At 40.9% G+C, this 22,874-nt stretch overlaps 1 protein-coding gene across 2 annotated transcripts in view; it reads left to right on the top strand.

Moving 5' to 3' along the window:
• The first annotated feature begins 2,242 nt into the window (after positions 1 to 2,242).
• The window catches only part of GTF2A1 (general transcription factor IIA subunit 1), a 28,062-nt gene continuing 7,430 nt past the window's right edge, over positions 2,243 to 22,874 (top strand). Inside the window, exons 1-8 of one of the 2 annotated variants that reach the window (XM_065685915.1) lie at positions 2,243 to 2,478; positions 9,771 to 9,872; positions 12,115 to 12,319; positions 15,263 to 15,327; positions 17,453 to 17,528; positions 18,980 to 19,113; positions 19,977 to 20,297; positions 22,236 to 22,325. In XM_065685915.1, the coding sequence (XP_065541987.1) occupies positions 2,449 to 2,478; positions 9,771 to 9,872; positions 12,115 to 12,319; positions 15,263 to 15,327; positions 17,453 to 17,528; positions 18,980 to 19,113; positions 19,977 to 20,297; positions 22,236 to 22,325 (1,023 nt within the window). In that variant the 5' untranslated portion in view covers positions 2,243 to 2,448. The remainder of the gene's footprint in view (positions 2,479 to 9,770; positions 9,873 to 12,114; positions 12,320 to 15,262; positions 15,328 to 17,452; positions 17,529 to 18,979; positions 19,114 to 19,976; positions 20,298 to 22,235; positions 22,326 to 22,874) is intronic. The other variant, XM_065685916.1, reaches the window with a different exon arrangement.

Here is a 22,874-nt window from a genome sequence, read left to right on the forward strand (position 1 = left end):
ACAGGCTTGAGAGGTGTGCTCATGCAAACCTCATGAAGTTTGATGAAGTTCAACAAGGCCAAGGTCATACACCTGGGTTGGGGCAATCCCAAGCACAACTACATGCTTGGTGGAAAAGGGATTGAGAGCAGCCCTGGGGAGAAAGACTTGGGCATGTTGGTTGACAAGAAGCTCAGTGTGACCTGACAATGTGCACTTGAGGCCTTGAAAGCCAACCATATCCTGGGCTGTATCAAATGAAGTGTGACTCCCAGGTTGAGGGAGGTGATTCTCCCACTCTGTTCTGCTCACATGAGACCCCACCTGTAGTACTGTGAATCAGCTCTGAGGCCCCCAACACAAGAAGGATGTGGACCTGCTTGAGTGAGTCCCAGAGGAGGGTCACGAAGATGATCAGAGGGCTCGAACACCTCTCATGAAGACAGGCTGAGAGAGTTCGACTTGTTCAACCTGGAGAAGAAAAGGCTCCAGAGTTCTTTATAGCAGCCTTCCAGTACCTAAAGGGGCCTACAAGGAAGCTGGAAAGGGACTTTTTACAAAGGCATGTAGTGACAGGACAAGGAGAAATGGCTTAAACTAAAACAGGGTCAATTTAGATTAGATATCGGGAAAGTATTCTTTACTGTAAGGGTGGTGAAACACTGGCACAGGTTGCTCAGAGAAGTTGTGGATGCCCCATTCCTAGAAATTTTCAAGGTTAGATGGAGCTTTGAACAACAGGGTGTCACTACACCCCTGCATATGGTGTCCCATGTGGTAGTGGGTTGGAACTAGATGAGTCTAGTTTGAACTAGGTTTAATCTAAATGATTCTATGATTCTATACCAAACATGTACATTACTCCAGTCTAAAAAAAAAAAGCTGGATTAAGTAAATCCCCTAAAATTGATATAGCAGGCAGTTGTGATGCTGGGGAAAACCAAAGTTAACAGACTCCGCCAAGCAACTAACTTGCTTGTTCTCCCTAAGCAGCAGCTGAATTGCCATGAATTAGATGGACCATTAGTTTGACTCAACGGGGCATTTCTTGTGAGGGCTTGATTTTGTTCACAACAATATTCTTTAGAGGCACTTGGGGTTTGCAGTGCTGCATTGTAACTTGATATTAATATCCAAGAAACTGTGACAGGGCTATGCACACAGGTCTTACCTTCTGGGTAAGACTTCTGTAGTCTGCTGAACTTCTTAGATTTGTCATCTGGGCCAGCAGTATGCACAGTAAACAGTGGCTTTGTTAGCTGGCCCATGGCAAACCAGTCACAACCCTCTACAAAGTCTGAATTCCAGAAGGGGTTCATTCCTGATGAAATTAAGGATTTGGAGAAATGGGAGAGACAGGTCTCTTGTACCCACTAACAAATCCTTCCTGCCACAAGGTACCAGACAGGAATTCCTGAACTTGTTACTTGGGCTAATTAATAGGCAGGACTGCAGGCTGAAGGTAACAGAGCAACTGTAGTCTGCACCACATTCTGTGTTGAAGGTATGTATCCTGCTGTCCCTTGTGTATGCCCAGTCAGAATTCAATGTTGTCACTTATGCTTGAGAGGAATTTACCCAAGTGACTTAATGGTGGAGATCTAAGTGATGAGTGGAATTGAAAAGTAATACTAAGGACCAAGTGAAAGTGGAAGTGGTTAAGTTAACTTTCATGGAATAATGGTTGAAAAGATACTTCTGTATTACATGCTGCTCACAGGCTGCCACAGACAAACACGATAAAGACAGAGGATGTGAGAGAAGGCACCAGCGCTCACCGGGCCACGCAGGGCTTAACGCCCCCTTCTTGTAGGCCAGGAAGAGACATTTCTGTCCTGAAGCAGACGGCTGCGGGTTTCGACTGCCGTGGAGCAAGGAGATCCGAGCCCGGGCGAGTTACCACCTTCCCCTGCGAGCCCCTCGCCCGGGCCCCCGGCGGCCCGCAACCTCAACTCGGCGGCGGACTGAGGGGCAGCCCCTCAGCCCGCGCCGTGACGTCAGACGCAGAAAAGGCGGGGCTCCCGCGGGGCGGGGAGGTGCCAAGCACTTCCGCCTCGGTAGAGCCGGTCGCTAGGGATCCCGCAGCCCTGCGCCGTGCGGCTGCTTCCGCCTCGGTAGGTGTCATGGCGGCGGGGCGGGGGCCTCACGTGACGCCTCCTTGCGAGGAGCTGTCTCGCACGCAGCTCTCGCGGTGCCTCGCCCCCCCTTCCCCCCGCCCGCGTCCCCCTCTCGCCCTGGCCGCTCGCGCAGCTGCTCGGCTCTCGCTATATAAAGGGGCGAAGCGGGCAGAGCGGGCGGCTGGCGGCGGCGGCTGCAGCCCCAGGGCCGGCGAGAGAGGCCGGGCCAGGCCGCGGGGCAGCCCGTGAGCCGGGGACGCGCGGGCGCTGGGGGGGACGCAGCCAGGCAGGTTTATTGTTTTAGGGGCGACTCCCCCCCCCGCGGTTGGGGGCGTCCCGGGGGGCTCGGGACATGGCGAGCTCGACTAACACAAACCCCGTGGTAAGGACCGGGTCGGGGGGCGAGGGGGGCCCCGGGGCAGCGTGGGCGGAGGTGGCCGGTGCGGCCCGCTGGGCCCGCCGCCCCCCTCCCCCGCACTCCCTTCCCTCCCGCCGCCCGCCCGCCTCGAGCGGTCCCGGCCCCTGGCGGGAAGGGGCTCCGGCGGGGGGGCGCGGAGCAGCCTCGCCCCCGAGGCGGCCAGACAACTTGTGGCGCCCGGCGCCGGCCGCCTCGGCGGAAGGGAGAGAGCGGCGCCGGGGACGGCGGGCTAGGGGCGGCGGGGGCGCGGGGCGGCGGCTCGGGGGCGGCGGGGCGGCCCCGCGGGGGAGGCCGGGGCCGGGCCGCCGCCCGCGGGCCGGGGGTCCGGTGGGGAGGGGAAGGGCAGGGCGGGGGGCGCCGGCGCTGCCGCCGGAGGGAGCCGCCAGGGGAAGGGGCGAGAGCCGGAGCGGGCGGCGGGAGAGCGCGGGCGCTGCCGCCCGGTCCGCCGCTGTCCCGAGGTGAGGGGAAGGGGCGCCCAAGCCAGGTTTCGGTTTTGTGGTGTCGTTGAAGCCCGCCCGGGCTCCGCTGGAGCCATTTTATGTTGCTTTGTAAGAAGGAGACGATGGTTGTAAAGCACTTATCCCAACCCAGCCGGATCGAAAGCCCTCAACTTCCCTCGGTCGAGGAGCGAGGCAGTATTTATTTATAAAAAGAAGAAAAAAAAAAAAAAATCCCGTTTTCCCCGATCCCTTCTCGTGCTTTCTGCACCGTGGCGGGTGGCTCGCTGCTGCACTTGTGCTCACGGAGGTTTGCAACAAGCAGTCACACAGCCCTGCGCGGGCTCCGGCCACGGCCGCCGCGCTCCGCTCCCCCTGGCGCGCCCCCGGCCGCGACCCCCGCCCCGAAGCGCTGGAGGAGACAAACCCGGCGTCCTGGCGGCGGGCTCGGCCCCCTTGTCTGTGGCTCTCAGATCCATCATGGCTTCCCCCTGCCTTCCTGCCTCCCTGCTCCTTGTGTTCCTCCTCCCTGTGGCTGCCCTGTTTATATAGAGCTTTGCCGCTCTCTAATATAGACTCTGCTCGGATGGGAAGGTGCTTTCCAGCCCCACGTCACCGCCTCTCCATTTAAACACCACATCAGCCTTTAAATAGGGAGCGAACCGCGGAGCGCGGGTTGGGAGGTGCATGCGTCCGCGGCGGAGGCAGAGAGACGGGCGGCCGGTCCCTCGCATCACGGCCAGGCTCTCGCCGGGTTTCTCTTCCATCTGCGCCGCCCGTCCCTGTCGCCAGCGGCTTGCGGAGCAGTGATGCTTTCTGCCCGCCCTGGCCGGTGTAAATGGGCTTTTCTTTGCTTTTATGCATTGCACAAAGACAGTTCACCCACTTGTGCGTTTGAAACGGTTTGCCTTTTTTACTTTTTCCCTTTTTTTTTTTTTGGTGCGTTTCTATTTTTTTTTTGTTCTTTGTCCACAGCATATTGCTAGCACACATGGCAATGCCCCCATAAGCTGTTCCAAGTAGGTTTTGGTTTTTTTTTTTTTTATTTTTATTTATTTTTTTTTTCTGGATGGGAGAAAGATTTTAAACGGTCCTTACTCAGTGCATCAAGGAGAGATGTGGTCCTTACTTTGTGGTGCTTTGCCAAGGTCTGACTACAGTTGTTGACCTACAAGTAATATTTAATATTAAAGTTCAGTCTGTGGCTCAGGGTCCACAGATAGTACTCAAATGATTTTTGTGCATTTCTGGTGACTTAACGTGTACAAATATTTTTATTACAGTCTAGGCAGGGAAGGGTTTTAGAATTTTCGCTAGTATTTAGTTTACCTGCAATATTTGGTATTCTGCAAAGCAGTATGCAAAAAAAGAATGGAAAGCAGCATAGTTTTCCTTTCCAGATCTGAAATTTTAGAGACTTGCCTGTGAGTTAGGTTCATGCGATTGCAAAGTAGCAGCGCTGCTTTGCTACTTCATCACGTTTTTTATCAGGTCATGTTAGCAAAGTAGTCAGCCATTATGCAAGGCAGTTAGTAGGATGCATGTTGAATGTGTGCGATCTGAATCTGTTAGATGTCCTTTTGTTTATAAATCTCTGGCTTTATATTTTTTATTACAAGAAAAGGATCTATTTTCATACACTAATTTGAAGGGCTTGCTTTTCTTTTTTGGCAAAGTTAGTACTAAGCAAAATATATGTCTTGAATAATCTATAGAGTATTGTAAATATCTTCTCTTCAGCAATTTACTAGGACTTGCTTTCTCTTGGCTGTATTTCTGTGCTGTCATAACTTCTGTAAAGTTCTCTTGGAAAGTGTCTGAGCATCGAGTTTGGAATAGCAAAATCCAAGCTTAAACCAAACGTGCTTCAGATAGTAGGTATACGTTAGTCTGATTTTGAATTAAGTAGCAAAACCATGCAACTGTGTGTGGTCAGCTTTGTCATATTCAAGTTTCATTCCATAGCAAGGATCACTGTGTTTACCTTAGGGTTACCAAAGATGAACAGGACCATTTTGAAATACTGCAACCGAGTGAAAACTTTAGGAAGCTAGACTTTGAGCCTAATGTGGCAACAGTACCACATCATTATCTGGTCAAGTCTGAATTGCTAGAAATCTGGTTTTCCTAATAAAGGACAAATACAAGATGTTAAGTTATATGCAGTATAACATTCTGTAGGTGACAGAGGTAATTTACTTGTGAAAGTTCATAGCAAGATATAAATATGTTAATGCTTACAGTCTTATTATGCACATCTTTGATGTAATTGTGACTAAAACTTTACAGTGTGCTCCTCTAACAGTCAGGTAGCTAATTTCCATCTGTAACTGTACAGATAGAATGATCAGCGATATTTCAGGGATAACTGCAGAAGCAACCAGAGACAAACTACTGTCAAGTGCACAAAGAATGCCATGGTATATCTCTCCATAACGTGTTGGTTATTGGAAACCCAAACTGCTGAAATCCCAAGTGTTGTGATAATAATTACAAAGAGATGCAGTTTTTGTAGTCTTGAACTGGAGGAGTGTAGGAAGTGTAAGCCCCCAAAGGCATGTGGCATTTCTTAAAATAGCTTGCTGGTTTCTCCTTGGATTTGGAGTGTGTGTGTGTGTAGCAGTCTCACCATACTCGGCATTTTCTTTACAAGATAGAGAAAGTGAAATATAATCATTTCCTTATGTTCCCGGAGGGAGAAGTATTAGATTTCAGATCTTTTCTATGTGTTTGTGGTTGTATCTAATAAATCAGGAATTTTAATTGTTGTCTTTAATCTATAGTAAGTGTTTGGAATAGTGTTTATTGAAGAGTGATTTGAGTATTTTGCTCTTAAAAGAGCTTGAAATTTACAGCCATGTACTTTTATGAGGGAGGCACTTTAATATAAACCAGATGAAAGCATGATTATTTTAATAGCAATCTTTAAAGTTTCCATTATGTTCTCATTGCTTTTGCTGACTGAATGCAGAAATTTATTGGAAAGCTTAACTCACCTGTTGTCCATCTTCAGACCTGTTCAGTAATTGTGTTACCATGTTTATTTTTTGAGTAAGCAATATATGAAAACAATTTCGTCATTCAACTCCAGTATTAGGTGGTTTGTATAAACAGCTAGAACATACAAATAATGCTTAAAGCCAACATTTAGTGCATATCTAAAACCGTACAGTGTGCATCCTTTTCAAGACCAGGGCTCAAGGGTGTTCTGTAATGTTCCTGGATTCACCTCTGTTGAAGTAGGAAAAGAGCATCCTGTGATATTTTTCAAAATTCCACTATGGATGGCTCTTGAAGTCATTGCTCTTCCCTCTGTGAAAGGTGTTGCATTCACCTGGGCTGGAAGTTCAGTAGGAGTGCACACAAGGGAATGTTTTCAACTGGACAAGATTTTTCTGAGTATTGTGTAAACATGTATAGGTAAAATCAGACAGACACTGTTTCAAGTGTGCAGATGTTTTCTTCTCTGTTCCCTCGTTTCTAAGCATACAGCCATGACTATCATATATTGGGATACTGCGTGATTAGAACAGCATCCAAAAATTCTGACCTGTCTTTATATCCAGTGCGCTGTGTGGGTCATGTGGAGAGACTCATGCATGTGGGAACTGCTGGTGGGTTTGTTAAGCACTGCACTAGGGTCACTGCACCCCTGTGGTGCTGTTGTCTTTTGGGGGGCTTAGCTGCTTGCTCAGGCTGTTGGAAGTTGTGCAAAAGGATGCTGTGTCAATGACAGAATGAACATCTATGCTCTTAACCTGTCTTTCTGCTGTCTTGCTATGCTAATGCTGGGCACTGGAAACCAGCATAAAGCTACTTAAATTTGTTTTTTTTTCCCCTGACTAAGCAGGAAAAGAAGGAAACATTCCCAAGCAGACTGTAGGACTGTAGGGTCAGTTTGTTGTATGAATATCAACATTCATGTTGATATTTTTTCCTATGGCGTTATAGACTGAGGAGGCTTTGTAATGAATAAACATTACAAGAATGCCTGACTATGGAGACAGGAGAAGGTAACTGCTGGGGGAAATTCTTAGGGTCTGCTTGTGTAAAATCTGCTTTGTTAGGAAAGTGGACCTAATAGAGGATTTAAAAAAAGGAAGATTGAAGGAGAAAATGCAGTCTCCATCCTGCAGGAATTTTGATTGTAATTTCAGACATGCATGTAGTTCTGTTGACTGAAGTAAAGTAAATCACGTGCCAGAGGTTAAGCATGTTTATTTGCTGAATGTGGTTTTGGCATTAAACAGCAGATGCTTTTGATAGAATAAGGAACAATATATGGAATAGGTTAAGTAGCATTTCTGTGCTAGTTGAATCGTTAAAGCTTAATGCGATTTGTTTCATTATAGAAATAATAGGACTTAATATCATTAAGTAAAATGCCTTTTTGCATCTGCTATGAATTAAATCCAAGCAGAAAAATAATCTTGTTAATGGTGCTTGGTATTTTTAAGCGACTATGCAGATTTAAAATGATAGCACTCAAATAGGCTTTGAAAGTCTGTTTTAAATGTCTCTATAAACATAGTTAATTCTGCACTTGAAGCCCAGATAACATGAGCATGCTGTATTGTTTTGAAACAAAAAAGTATGCAAGTAGTCTGGCATGTTTTGTTTCTTTTGAAGAAGTTTTGAACATAGGTGCTGTAAATGTAGTTTTCAAAGATGGCAAACTTACTGTTGCTTAGGGCTAGAATTTTTTGTGAGACAAGTAACAAAAAGGTGAATTCTAACACTTCAGTTACTTGATTTGAAACAGCATGTTTTAAAGCTGAAAAGTGGCAAACTGATGAAATATAAAATGAAGAAAACGAAAAAAGGTTGCTGATAGCATGTCACTTGCCAAAATACTGATGTGGGGTCAGTTATGCAGAGTGGCTTGTTACTGGTTGTTTATTATTACTGGTTTTTTTTCCCCCTTGGGCTTTTGTTTTTGTTTGTTGTTAATGTTTGTTTGGGGTTTTTTTAAGAAAAGTCACTTGACTATGCCCCAGTTGGAGTTTCTTTTAAATACTAAAGACATAATGCACTATGCAGCTGTGAGACTTAGTGCTTAGTGGTTAGTTCCAGGCTTCCAAATAGGTTAATTTCTACCCATCTAATATCAATGTATTCCTTTATGTTGTTTTCTTATTGTTATGGTGGGCTTTTTTTTTTTGGTTGGTTTGGTTTTTTTTTAACCATTTTAATGTAAAGATACTCAACTTTTTTTTGTGCTTATTGGCCACTCAGCTTTGTCCCAGACTAGTACGTTATGTGATGTTATTTGCCCTCCATTATTCCATAACATAAGCATAATAATTTCCCTAACATGTGCAATATAATCTTTAGAATATATGTAGCAAATTCAACACTTCTGGGAGGCAACACGCAACTATGCATAAAATACATGTTTCAAGTGTGTGCAGTAAATCTACGCAGTTCCAGCACTGCTGGGCTAACTGCATGTGCTTGGTGGAGGGTTTCTGTGTGTGTATTGGAGGCACAGCCCTCCTGGGGTGCCAAACCTGCTACACAAGCACAGCGTGATTGTTTTGCATATAGACAACATATCTTGTGTGTGGCATCATTTGGGATTTATTCCTTCAGGAAGTTACCTAACTTTATAGAAGAAGAGGTCAGCTTACAGAAAGTTGTAGCTACTTTCAGGTGAGCTTAAAAATGGCCTACCCCCATCCCAAGCAACAGTGTTGGTCAGTGACATATATATGGTTCACAGGCTGCAGATTCGTCAACCCTAATTTAGAGCTTATAGTGCTGCCTTGCAGTTAGATAGCATGGATATTTAAACCCAACCAAAATACGTGTTGAGGTTCACATGTATGAGAGGGGTCCAAGCTGTACTGTTTAAAAGGTACTGAACATGTTTAGTACTATTATCTTCTGGTCCTGTGAATTAAATTTTGTGCTTTAATTGATCAGGTTAAGTATGTATATTCTCTTACTAAAACTGTACCTGCATTTTAAAATTCATAGAACGGTTGAGGTTGGAAGGGACCTCTGGAGGTCATCTTGCGACATCTGTGCGTAAGCAAGGCCACCTGGAGTTGGTTGCCCACAACCATGTCCTGATGGCTTTTGAGTATCTTTAGGAGTGGAAACTCCACAGTTTTTCTTGGCAAGCTTAAGTGAATTGACAATTCAGGTCACCATTGACAGTGTAGGCCTAAAATCCATATAATACAATAGTCTCTCTGAAAAATTTATAATGTAAAAATGTAGGTACTGATGGAAAACAGAAGTCTGTCTAGCCCTACATAGCTTTTTCAGTAGTTTTATAAGCAGATGTGTAAGGAAGAATAGCACATTCACGTGAATACTTCCAGTTTTTAGAACCTTTAGTGTTTCTGAGCTTGAGATCATTCTGAGCCATATATAGTTGTTGAGCTAGCAAGCACTAGCAACTTTCTTTTGTCTGTATTTGTCTAATATCCTTTTGAATTTTTAACATTTTTTTAGATAATATTTTGCACACATGCAAATGTTTTTGAATATTCAGTGTGTACATCGGTGAGCAGGTAACAAATTGGATGGAAAACAATCTCGTTTTCTCTGTTTTGAGTTACACTCCTCAGGGCTTGAAAACTCATGCTGTAGTTATGTCATGAAAGGTAGCAAACATTACCTTACCTTTTCACCTCATTTGAGCTATTCTTGCTGATTTATGCCTCCTTGGATATTTTAGTTACTCAGAAACATGCAGTGTATTTTGTAATAGAGTTTTCAGAGGGTTTTTTTGTGGGGGGAAATCTTATTTTAATGTTACAATGATAAGTTTCTTTCAAAACAATTCTGATCAGTTTCTTTTTTTTTAAGCCTAAGTTGTACAGGTCTGTAATTGAAGATGTCATCAATGATGTCAGAGAAGTTTTCCTGGATGAAGGAGTGGATGAACAAGTTCTTATGGAACTCAAAACAGTAAGTTGCAACTTAAAAGGTTTTTCTAATAGGCCGATGCAGCGGTTGTTTTTTTTTGGCTCTGCTACTGTTGTGCACAGTAAAAATATTAATTTTTGGTTAGTGGAGCATTGCATTAATCTGCGTATCTGTAGCCCTGTATAATTTGAACTACACTGATGTATAGAGAGATCTGCTCACCTTGTTTATTTTCCCTGTCGTGTTGAACTTTAGGTATAAACTACCAGCAGGCATCCAAATGCAGTGGGTTATGTGTCCCCAAAATGTTGTTATCTTAAAAAAAAAAAAAAAGGAGGAGCAGAGAATACGTCTTTTTTTCGAGGCAGACAATTCTTAAGGTTTCTCTGCAGGAAAAGTAAAACGCCTGCTCTGCTTTAGGTTTTTGAAGAAGGGGAGTTGCCTTGTCAGATTTTTGCATGTATGGTTTGTGGCTTGCAGAAGTATTGTTTCTGGAGGGTGATACATAATAAATTGCATTGTGTACGTCATGCTTTTCCAAAAATCCTAGATTCAGAATTGTTTTGCGTACAGTGGGTTTGAGCTGTTACCAAGGATTTAAAAGAAAGGGAGGATGTTGAACTGAGCCCTAGTGGGTCTCCTATGGCTTTCTTCATGTTCTTCCTGAGTAAAAGAACCCCTTCAAAAGGCAAGAGAAAAGGAAGAAAAAAAAGGGAAGAAATAAAGTGAAAGGAAGCTGGGAAATTGGGTGCCCACTTACCTCAGTTGTTGAATAAGGACTTTGGCAGAGAGAGGGACATCCTGTGCTCTTATTATTTTTGAAGTATTAAAAAATGGATGGAGTAGGAAAGGGATGTTGACTTTGACTAGACAGAAACAGGTAAAGAATTTTTCCGTAAAACCATGATCTTGCTTGGGTGATAATGAAGTGTGCACTGTAAGGAAAGCATTGTGGTGTCTGTGTCACAGGCATGTTCTGCAAATGATGTCAGAACAGGTTGAATGAGGGAAGAACCGAGAAGGGGACAGTGTATCCGAGAGGAAGGCTTAAGGAGCTGTCCTGGGTTCAGCAGTAGCAATCATTTTTCTCCTTCTTAGTAGCTGGTGCAGTGCTATGGTTTTGACTTTCAGCCTGGGAACAGCACTAATAATACCGATGTTCTTAGTTGTTGCTAAGTAATGTTTACTCTGACCAAGGCCTTTCTGAGTCTCATGCTCTGCCAGGGAGGAGGAGAAGTCGGGAGGAAGCAGAGGCAGGACACCTGACCCAAACTAGCCAAAGGGGTATTCCATACCACAGCATGTCATGCCTAGTATATAAATTGGGGGCAGTTACCTGAAAGGGCTACATCACTGCTCGGGTCAGGCTGGGTATTAGTCGGCAGGTGGTGGGCGGTTGTATTCTCTCCCCTTGTTGTTTCCCTTATCATTATTATTGATGGTAGCAGTAGCAGTTTTGTGTTATACCTTGGTTACTGATCAACCCCTGGGAGTTACATTCTTTTGATTCTCCTTCTCATCCCTCCAGGATCAGGGGGAGGAAGAAGCTGGGGGGAGTGAGCGAGAAGCTGCATGGTTCTGAGTTACCAGCTGGGCTTAAACCACGACAGGAGCCTTATTTCCTTGTAGTCTTTTTGACTTTGTTGTATTATGGAATACTTGTGTTGCTGTCTGTTTATAAGAGCTGCTTTTCTTCAGAGACATGTCAGCTGATACCAAGAACTGAAGGGCTGGAGAAGCTGAATTTGGTATTGTGATAGAAACTATGTAAATGCTTATACAGAGGTATTACCTTCGGTATACTGTTAGTTTCTGTTGAATTGTGTTGTAAGACAGTAGTCTTTGAGCAGCTTTTATTGAGGAGTTCCAAGAAGAAATGGCTTGAGGAAAGAATAAGAACATAAAGAATTGTTTTTGTGATTTAAGAGGTAAGAAAGGGAGAAGGTAGAGAAATGAAAACTTGAGTCTACTTTAAAATTACCATTCTATCTCTATTCATACTTCTGTTAGGGCTACTACAAATCTTCCGCAGTTGGATAAATGAAGAATGTTAAAACTTATGTTTGGACTGACAATTCTTATGGGATATTTGGTTCCTCTTCTTTTAAAACATTACCTGTCTGGAGTTTTTTCTTCAGTCTGTATTTTCCTGAGGGCTTTTTGGGCTAAATAGGCAGCACAAGATAAACTGAAAATTCAGTTTTGGAATACTGTCTTTATATTGTTAAAAATCCTGTTGAGTAAAAATGATACATGGAGATTTCTCTTTCCTTTTCCAAACTAGCTGTGGGAGAACAAATTGATGCAGTCCAAGGCTGTAGATGGCTTCCATTCAGAAGAACAGCAACTTTTGTTGCAAGTGCAACAGCAGCAACAGCAGCAACAACAGCAGCATCATCACCACCATCATCACACACAACCTCAGCCACAGCAGACTGTGCAGCAGCAGTCTCAGCCACAACAGGTCCTTATTCCAGCATCTCAGCAAGGTCAGACTTTTCTCTAACCTCTCTGTCAAAAGGCTGTGAAGTTAGACCAGCTCCTTAGCATGTTCTAAATCTAGGGCAGGATGTTTATCTGATGGTTAACTTTTATGTTTTGATATTATCTTTGTCTCTACTTGCGTCTATTTAGTGGATCAAGAGAGCTGGCTTGATGATAACAACTTGGTGTTTGTGTTAGCCGTATTCTTCAGAAGATTTTGGAAATGCAAAATTTTTCTTTTGGTCTTCTACTATGTCAGTTATGTTCTCAGAGTGCATGACTTCCAGATTTTGTCAAAGATTTGTTAGCAGCTCTATAATTTCAAGCTGGTACACATACGCAGTTGACAGTTTAGTCCTGAGGTATTAGTGTGTTTGGGAGCAAATTAGTTTAAAATCCCCATATTGTTTAGTGTAAGTGGATGCTGGGACGTGAAAAATACTTTTTTAAAAAAGAGTCTGTTTGGAAGATGGTTTTTCCTGCTAGAATAAGTTTTGAGTAAAAAGCATAATGGCTGGGTGGTTTTGTGGTCTTGGAAGATTGTGTACTGTGTAAATATATTTTAGCTAGCCATTAACAGTATTGTTTCTTATAATCATTGCCTTGTGTATTCTGCATTAGTTTAAGGGAGACATTAATTCAAGGAAAACATTTTTACCAATTACAATTTCATTTGAAAACTAAGATAAATACTGCTGAATTTTACTGCATATATGCTGTGTAAACAAATCTGCTGCCTACAAAATGCTTGAGTTGAGTTTTCAGTGTGCTACTAAAATTGTGGTGTAAAGTATTTATCTGTGGTAGTCACAGACTTCAGTCTTTTTATCAGATTTCATGGATCAGAACCTCTGTTGTTATAGGTACAAAAGATAGCTATGAGCTGGTTCCTCAGCTGTCTCTCTTTACCCCCAAATCCAACCACTATATATTCAAAAGGGACGAGAACTAGTGTTACAAGAACCTGTTGTTGGGGTGGAGTTTTTTTGTTCGGTTGTTTTTTTGTTTGGTTCTTGGGTTGTTTGGGTGTTTTTCCCTTTCTACCTTTCTTATAGTACTTTGTATTTTGGCTGGACTTATCTCAGTTTCGACTGATTTTGAGATTAAGAGCCCTAAATACACATGGCTTCAAATAATCTGAGTGTTTTGGTTTAAATTTCAGAGTAACTGGGAAAGTCTGTTTACCAAGACCTCTAGTGGCGCCTTAGTGGAACAGCTGTGATTCTGCTAATACGGAGACTCATGTTTTCCCATTTGTGTCTTAGGGTAGAAAAGATCCTGCCTGTAGAATTACACTTAAAACTGATTTGTTGTTGCCCCATGTTGTGGCTTGTGACCAAATGACAGTGTGAAGGCTAAAGCCTAAATGAAATTAGAATGTCAAAACCCTTTAATCACAGACATTTAGTTTTCCGAATTACTTGAGTTCTCTGTTCCATGGGGGAGATAGTGTAGTAGTTCTTTGCATGAACTGTTGCAGTCTCAGAGAGAGATCAGGACAATTGGCAAGTTGATTCCTGTTGTCCTGTGTGTGGTCCTGGCACAGGATCACAAGATGTCCTGGGGCTCTTTTGTCCTCCCTGGATTTCCTGGAAGTTGGAGAGATGGCCTCAGGTCTTGGTGCAGGGGTGTGGGCCTTCCCTCCCCCAAATCTATTCCAGAAACTCAGTATTCTCAAGTGTCCTTGCTTTATAGGATTGGATGGAGAATACCTTGTTGGTGATTAGTTTGTTCAAATTGTTCTGTCATTTTCCAGTTTGCTGCCACTGTATTAGCACTGGTTACCTGCTTGTTCCACATACTAGGATGCTTTTGCACTTCTAGATCATCAGCAGGTTATTTGTATAGTTAAGCTATCTATTTCATTTAGCACATCAAAACTATTTTGTATTTTTTCTGGGTGGGACAGGTGGTTGATATACTTCATCTGCTTCTGCTACATTAGGAAGACTATTAAGATCATAAGATTATGCTGATTAGATGTAACTCAGGCTAACTGCTGCATTCTGTTAACATATTCTTCATCTTGCTTAAGTCAATTTTAAGAATTAGCCGCTGTGAATCGATGCTTTTGGAGAACTCTGATACTGGATGTCAGCAAGTTTACCAGCATTCCACTAATACCTTTACTTTCAGAAATATACTTTAAATATTGCTTTACTTGGGGTTTGAATAGGTAACTGAAGCCCTTGAAATAAGATCTGTGAAGCCAGAATAGCCAGCTTCTCAGTGCTGCTGCTGTATACCATCTTCAGAGTAAAACTTAGTAATGTCCTGCTATGCTTCCTTGTGCACAGTGCTGCCTTAATTGCATGAAGGGACAGTGGGTTCTGCATGCAGCAGCCCCTTCTTCCACACATGGTACTGTTCATTCCTCCAGAGCAAGGACTTCTGAGCCATAATGTGTGTTTAAGTATGTAGCCGGTCTGTTAATGTCTCAAGTGCCTTATTCTCAGGTATTTCTTGAACTGTTGTTCGTTTGGAATATATTTTTCTAGAGTAGTTCATGGTGATGCTTATGTCAGCTTGATGTGGATGCTTGCTTCAGACTAGACCAATACCTAGAGTAGGGCAGTTATCCTTATCTGCTCTCAGTGTCTTCCCTAGTTGAAGTTACCAAAAGTTTACTAAAGTTTAAGTTAGCTATAAATAAGAAGTTTGTTACTGTGAGGGTGATGAGGCACTGGAATGGGTTGCCCAAAGAAGTTGTGAATGCTCCATCTCTGGTGCGGGGTGTCCCTGCCCATGGCAGGGGGACTTAAGGTCCTTTCCAACCCTAACTATTCTATGATTCTATGAAGAACAGACACTGCTCAGTAGCTGTTCGTGTCACAAAGCTTGGCTGATGTATAGGTGATATTCTTTCTAAGTTATTCTGGCTTTGATGTTATTTTTTACAGACTGCATAGTTTTAATGAAACACTATTTTTTTTTTTTTTTGTTTCTAGCAGCTCAGCAGCAAGTTATCGTGCCAGATTCCAAGCTTATACCGCACATGAATGCATCAGGCATGGTAAGAAAAGCAGAAGTTTATATGCGCATACACTGTCCTTATGTAAGTTGTTTTGATTAAATAGTAAACAACAAGTCTGGTATTACTCATCAGTGCTTAAAAGTAATTTAGGCCACACTTACATAGCTGCCTGCCGTCTTTCTGAGTTTTACTGCTGCACTGACAATCCAGGAACAGTAACCTAGGTCTTCAGCTTTGATAACAAATGTAGGAGTTACCTTGACCCTCTGCTTTAAATGTGCTTAACCCGTTTTTTTTATTTTTTTATTTTAAAACATAATTTGGAGTACTGTGTGTGTAAATCTGCATGATGATGTGCTTGTCATCTACCAACACAACACTATTAACTAGTGCAAGCATACTTTATTGGCTAGATGTAGGAAGGATCATTAACTACTCTGAAACATAATCTTGTATCAAATTAGAGATTGTTTAGCAATTCACATCGATCTTGTCATGTTATTTGATTCACTAATTTTTATAGTAGCATATGAAATGGTATCATCATTCATCGCTTTCTTGCAGTTTCTATCTCTAGAGGTTTATTTTGGTTATCTTATCCTGCTTTAAATGCCCTGGCTTGATTAAAAAAAATTGTTTGCAAAGTGAAGACAACAGCTAATACAAGTTAAATATGTGTATTAAGACTGGAATTCTTACATTATATTCTTACTACTTTCATGGTAAAAGCACATGAAACTTTGTTTCGTGATTAGTCAAAGCTGCAACAGGTTGCTTAGCTTCACTTATCCCTTACCTGCTGACCTTACTATAGAAAAGAACCTGAACTTTGTTATTTGCGTAGCATGATTTAATCCAGAGCCTGTGAGCACATTAGCATCTACCTTTTCCTTACATGTTTTACAGTCATTTCAATCTGATTTGTGGATTCCCAAGTCCAACAGCTAAACTTCATCTTATTTTGTTAGATCTTACTGATTGGCATTGGAAAAATGAGTATGCCATATTTTAAAACTCTGCTTGAAACATAGATGAATTGTATACCACAAGACTACTGTTCAGTAAATAGTTACAGGATCAATTTGGAATTATTATGTGTGTTTTTTAGAAACATTTAAGATGGTATTAAAGAATGGATCTGACAGAGCTTGAATAGTATGGAAGGCAGAAAGTATTGATAGTTTGTTCATCTGCCTTTGTCTGGGACATGAGGATGCAGACAAGCACTTTTCAGTTTGTTTGGTGATCTCTGATTTTGGCAGTTGTAACTATTATGTTAACCAGCCAATACAGGAAGTTCATATGTCTTATAAACAGGAAGTGTGTACTCTGTAATAAAATATTTACATCCTTTTCGTGTCAAAGAGGGAGCAGCCCTGGTTCCTATATAGTAGGGAAAGGGGGGCTTTTTGATAGGCAGCTGCAGTTAGACCCTTGAAATGGAGAAGTCTGTCTTGCTCTGTGAGTTAAGGACTTAACGCATATTTTTTGTGTTTGGAGATCCCATCATTGTGTTAGTATTCAGTTTCCTTTTAAGTTCAAATCACTACCCACTGAGAGTCTCCAGCTTTCTCTTCTAACTAGCTGTCTTCAGAGCAAAAAAATAGTCATTCCGTGAACAGTCAGTACACTCACTGTATGTATATATTCAGTCAAAAGAGCTGTGTTAGGCGGTATGTGAAATGCAGATCATTTACAGAATGAAGAAAAGTGCAAACCTGATTACTGCTCCATGTAAAAACAAGACGGGAACATGATCACTGCTTCAGTACTGTATGTTTTTTCAGATTTGTAGGCATACCTTTAGCTGCTTTACAAAAGTGTAAGTAAGATTGCCACATGAGCAGTGCAGTGTTGTACTCTGTTATTTGGCAGAGGAGAAAAAAAATCTGAGCTTGCATATAAAGCAAGAAACCACGTGGACCTACGTTAAGGTGTGATGCTTAGTGATTGTTACTTCAGTCTTCCTATTAAGGAAGAAGGCAAATAATTTTTATATGTAGTACAATGTAGAGTTGATTAATGCCTGCATTTCAGTAGCTGCAGAAACTTGCATGCAAACACTGTAAACAGAACTAAAAAGGTATGTCTTTTCAGGCAGCATGTAGCGAGATGAAACACCGGCAATAATGTCTGTGGTTAAAAAGGTGTTCTTATATTACAGAGTGCTGCAGCCACTGCGGCTACATTGGCTCTCCCTGCTGGTGTTACTCCTGTTCAGCAGATACTTACAAATTCAGGTAACTGTTGTAACATTCAGATCAATGGTTTTAAGGGTGCTTGGGAGGGAAAAATTATGCTTTTACTCCCTGTTATGTATTGATAAAAAGTAGAACCTGGGAATCCACGCTTAGAAGGCAGTGCAATCTCTCCACTAGAGTTTTGGACTCTATAGCTCATTGACTTAGTAGACTTACGAACCTTGTGGTTCTGACCTGTGGTCTAGGTTAGATTTTGTGCAAGTTTTTCCCACTTTTTAGAGAAGTGCATGAAGCAAGAAGGCAGGCAAGGGTGATTCATCTAGTCTGCTCAGAATCACCTGGGACTTAACCTCTCCCTGCTTTAAACATTTGAATGTTTAATGTCTATACAGTTGAAATAAAATCTATATGCATAGCTGTTCTAGAAGTCAACATCTTTTCAATTTTTCAGGAAGCACATCTGTGTCATAGCATAGAATAATCTGTGGCTCTCATTTGTTACTTTTGTTATGGTCATAATTTTTTTTCATCAGTTACAAATATTTATTGTTCATTTTCTTAAATAAGGGACTAGGGTAGACTCTTCTTTCAGATCTACTTAGTTATTTCAGTAAATAGGGCTTGGCATTTTGCTGTGGAGGGAGAACAAAAACTAAAATCAGTCTTTGAAGGAGATGTATCAAATTCAGGATTATTTAATTTTATTTCTTCTCCTTCCACATCTTTCTGATCAGAAATGTGAAAAACTAATGTTGGAATATATCTTAGCGCTTCCTTTTCAGACGTGGAAGTCATTTCCAAAGGCATCTGAGTCTTAGATGCATTTTGTGAAATGAGGAAAGATAAAATGATAAATCTGTAGGATAATAAAATGGAGTACAGATGTTATGGGAACGGAAAGGTGAGTTGGATAGTAACCGTAGGGATAGATTTTTCAAAAAGGCACCTGCAAAATATATTGCAAATATATTTGCAAAAAAATATTGCAAAGAAAGTTATGCATGGAGGAATTTCTTGTAATTTGATAATTAGAGGAAAAGATGTGAGGAAAGGAAATAATCTGACAGGACCCTGGAAATAAGACAGTGTCAGCAGTGGATAGAGGCTTTGTGGTGTGAATACCTCTATTCGTATTTTGGTATATGTTAGTTTGTATTTCTATCTGTAAAATCATGTTTTGAAACATGATTAGTGTTCAGAAGTGGGAGCTAATATTTGAAGTACTGTGCTGTGTTAAAGGATTAGATTTTGGCTTGCATATGTGAATTTATTTTTGGATTGCGTACCTCATGATCCTATTCAGATGATAAACAACTGTATTTGTTTCAGACACAGCTGCTACAGCATAGTATCTTTTCACTGATGAAAGTGAAATGTAAATACCCTCCTTTATTTATCATTGCTGTTCTTTCAGGAAACAAGCTTCTAAATTATGATCATTCTAAAAGTGATTTCTACAGTTGATTAGTTTGACATTTATTTTATTACAGGCCAGATCCTCCAAGTAGTTAGAACTGCAAATGGAGCTCAGTATATCATTCAACCACAGCAGCCAGTTGTTCTACAGCAGCAGGTCATACCACAAATGCAGCCTGGTGGAGTACAAGCACCTGTTATACAGCAGGTAAAAAAAAAAAAAATTCAATAGGTACACTTGAAAGAAAAAACATTGCAGTAATTACTAGAGGATTGCATTTTTGTGAGCAAGTAGTAATAGAACACAAAGTCAGAAAGGGTGTATTTAAAAAGAAAAAAAAAAGAATTGTGCTAAGAAGTGTTCTTTGAAAATGCACAGTTTTGAAGTGGTGTTTTCAGTGTCACTTTTATTCTTGTCAAATTCTGACTGGCTGCAGTTTAAAATTTCTTTTGTGCATCCCCTGATGTCAACTATATCATAATCCTAGTCTACATCTTCCTAAAAATGTGTTTATCAGTTAAAATTGTGTCACATAAGATATAGAAGAAAATACCTAAGCAAACATACACAACTCCCTTGATTATTTTAATAATGAATACAGGATGTTTTTTACGATGATTTTTGTTCAGCTACAAGCTCAGCTGTGTGTCCTGACTGTGTAAGCATTGAGTTTAGTACTGTGTCACACAGTTCTGCGATTTAAGCATGAACAATTTGTAGAGAGTTTAAAGTTAAATGTTTTATAAGGGAGGTTTAAAAATAATCTTTTACTGGAATTTAAGCATTCCTCTGCTGTGCTTGGAACTTGGGTGTGGCAGTAGTGCTAATGTTTTAGAATGGAATGAGAGCAGGTTTTCTTAGATTCAGCAATGCAAAATGCAGGAAATTAACACCGAGTAGTGAAAGCAGGTATATCATTGAACATAATACTTACCTGAAACAGGTAGAATTTTTGTAACTCATTTCTTTGATTAGTGCGAGTCAGATTAATATGCTTTAATTGTTTTCTGTGAGTGATGTGGTAGTCTGTCACGGTAGCAGCCACAGCACTTGCAATGATATTCCATCAGGTTTTGGCTCCTATCCCTGGAGGGATTTCCCAGCAAACAGGAGTGATTATTCAGCCTCAGCAGATCCTGTTTACAGGAAATAAAACACAAGTCATACCTACAACAGTGGCTGCCCCTACACCCGCTCAAGCACAGATTCCTGCAGCTGGCCAACAACAACCACAACAACAACAGGCACAACCACAAGCACCGCTCGTTCTCCAAGTTGATGGAGCAGGGGACACATCATCTGAAGAAGAAGAAGATGAGGAAGAAGACTATGATGATGAGGAGGAGGAAGACAAAGAAAAAGATGGGGGTGAAGATGGCCAAGTTGAAGAGGTAAACTTAACATTATTTCAGAAGACTGGAGTATGCTTGTGTTTCATTTTGTCTTTATTTGCAATATTTGAAAGAAAACTGTATGCTTCAAATAATATTATATTCCAGTAATTTTGAGAATATGACTTATCCTTGTACTTCAATTTCTTTATTTCATATATGGAAGTTGTAGAAACTGTGTGTGTGAGCAAAGCACCTTGAAGTGCAGCTGGGAAAGGTGGGGGGATGCAGCAAAAACTGTTAATTGTCTTTAATGCCCTTTTAAAAAATGAAGCAATAATGTTTCCGATGTTATGGAGAGGTCAGCTATGGAATTATGGAAACAGAAATAATCAACTCACTTGGGAATAAGTGCATACAAAAGAAAGGTGTTATGAAGACTGACAGAAAGGAGAGGATATATTTAGTTCAGAACCAATAGACAGTTTAGTTCAGCATATATTTAGTGACAGAACAAATAGATGTCTGACCTTTATCTCACAGGGTATTCCATTGCTTTCTGTTACACTAGAACAAGCCTGAGAACTCAAATTTTATTATAAAGCACTTTCTGGAAATATACCTGACCTTGATTTAATAAAATCAGGAGATGGGAGCAGGAGTGAATATTCTTCATGACTTGTTGCATTTTTAACAATATGTGCTTAATTTAGTCTTTGAATTTTCTTGGTTTTGGACTTGAGCCATTGGCTCTTCCTAAATTTTGGTGTGCCAAAATTTTGGGGCACCAAAGTGCCCCATAAGATATTTTATTTTATTTTAAAGTTGGGGAGGGAATGCTAATAAGCTGAAAGTACTGTTATTTTAGTCTTTGACAGGAAACTCGGTACTCTTTAAATGTATCTCTAAAATGCATTTTGAACTGTCAGATCAGTTCTCTGCAGCCTTTGTAATTATTTTAAGGCTCCATTTAAAATGCCAGCATGAGAAGCATATGTAGCATTTCACAGTCTCTGTTACCCATGTAGTAGATCCATGTAAAACTTCTAATTTTTATCAAGGAGTTAAACCAGGCTTTCTGTAGTACCTCGACAGTGGTGTCTAATAGAACTTTTCTGTTACAACTTAGGTTGAGTTCACATCACTTTTCCACTACATTGATCAGCATAGATGTCAGTTTGAATGTTGTAATAATTGCCTCATTAAGTATAGGTCATCATGCTTAAATATTAAGTATTCTCTAATAGTGTCTTAATGGTAGCATTCTTGTGGAATTTTTTTTATATGCCAAGACTTTATTATCAGCATGCCAGGGATCTCCTGTTACTTCTGCTGCCTGTGTTCATCACCAGTTACTTAAAGACTGGACCAGTTCCTTAAAGCTTTTGAAGTCACTTAAAGTCTTAATTTGGAAGGAATTGGAACTTTTTCTTCTTTCACTAACATTCTCTTCCATTTATCTTACATATTTGGGAAAACTTGGGAAGACTTTGGAAAAGTTGCTCTGTGTTTATTACAGGTTGTTTTAGCTTTGAAATGTGTGTATTTGCATGAGATCAAAAAGAAAACACCGAAGTTTTTCTGGAAGAGTGTTAGGAGAAAGAGGAAAAAAGGGAAAGTAATTTTTAAGGGACATGAAAATAAATTCTAGGTCTGGAGAAGTTATTTTGTATGTAAAAATCTGTGTAATGGTAAATTTTTTGTAAGGACAAATTGCTATCCCCAGAACATTTACAGGAAAAGAGCAGGAATGGTTGTGGTGATAAAAAGCTGCTGTGCCCAGAGTCTGGCCTGGACGCTGAAGTACCAAATAAATTTGGTAAGGGTATCAGGCAGGAATGAAGTGTATGTATGTTAGCCTTCTGCTGGAAAGCTTGATAATTCACCACCTCAAATGAATTTTAGGTCCTATAGTTCATACACAAGACTGTAGTCTTACGTGAGTAATCAAAGTACTTTGATTTTACTAATCAGCATAACATTTTGCATGTGTTTCAGGAGCCTCTTAACAGTGAAGATGATGTGAGTGATGAGGAAGGACAAGAACTTTTCGATACAGAAAATGTTGTTGTGTGCCAGTATGATAAGGTAAGCACTATTGAAGAGAATCCAAAGATTCTACTTTTTGTTCTTCTTACTATCAAGTTGTATTTTTTAAGAAATATCTTTGTGACTGGTAAGTACAGGTAGATCTGTAAAGATTATAATGTGAATGGTCATGTAAGAATTGCCTATTGTTTGATTTTTAAAACAAGGTTTCTATGACATGTTTGTATAACCTGGATAACGAGTAAAGCTTAGAAGGATTTGGATACGTTTTCTTTTTTTTTTATCATGTGTTTTTGTGACCTTCAGCAAAGGTCAGTCCTCTGGGCTAAGGAGAAGTGAACTATTGTAAGAAGTTTGTACATTTGCTGTGATGGGGAATGGAAAAAGCAGTTACGATTTACACTTGTGGAAAACTTCTTTGATCACTAAAAGTGCCTCTTCTTGATGATGAAGAGTTATCAGAGGAGATGGTTCTTTCTGTGCTTTGCATTCTTTACTGAAATGGCCATGTGGAATGCTTTTGCTTATCTTGCTTTAAATTCTGCAGAGCTGTCTTGCTTCCTCTATAATAACTAATTTTTTCATGCA

Source organism: Lathamus discolor, chromosome 6 (genome assembly GCF_037157495.1).
Source record: "Lathamus discolor isolate bLatDis1 chromosome 6, bLatDis1.hap1, whole genome shotgun sequence".
Classification (NCBI taxonomy): Eukaryota; Metazoa; Chordata; class Aves; order Psittaciformes; family Psittacidae; genus Lathamus; species Lathamus discolor.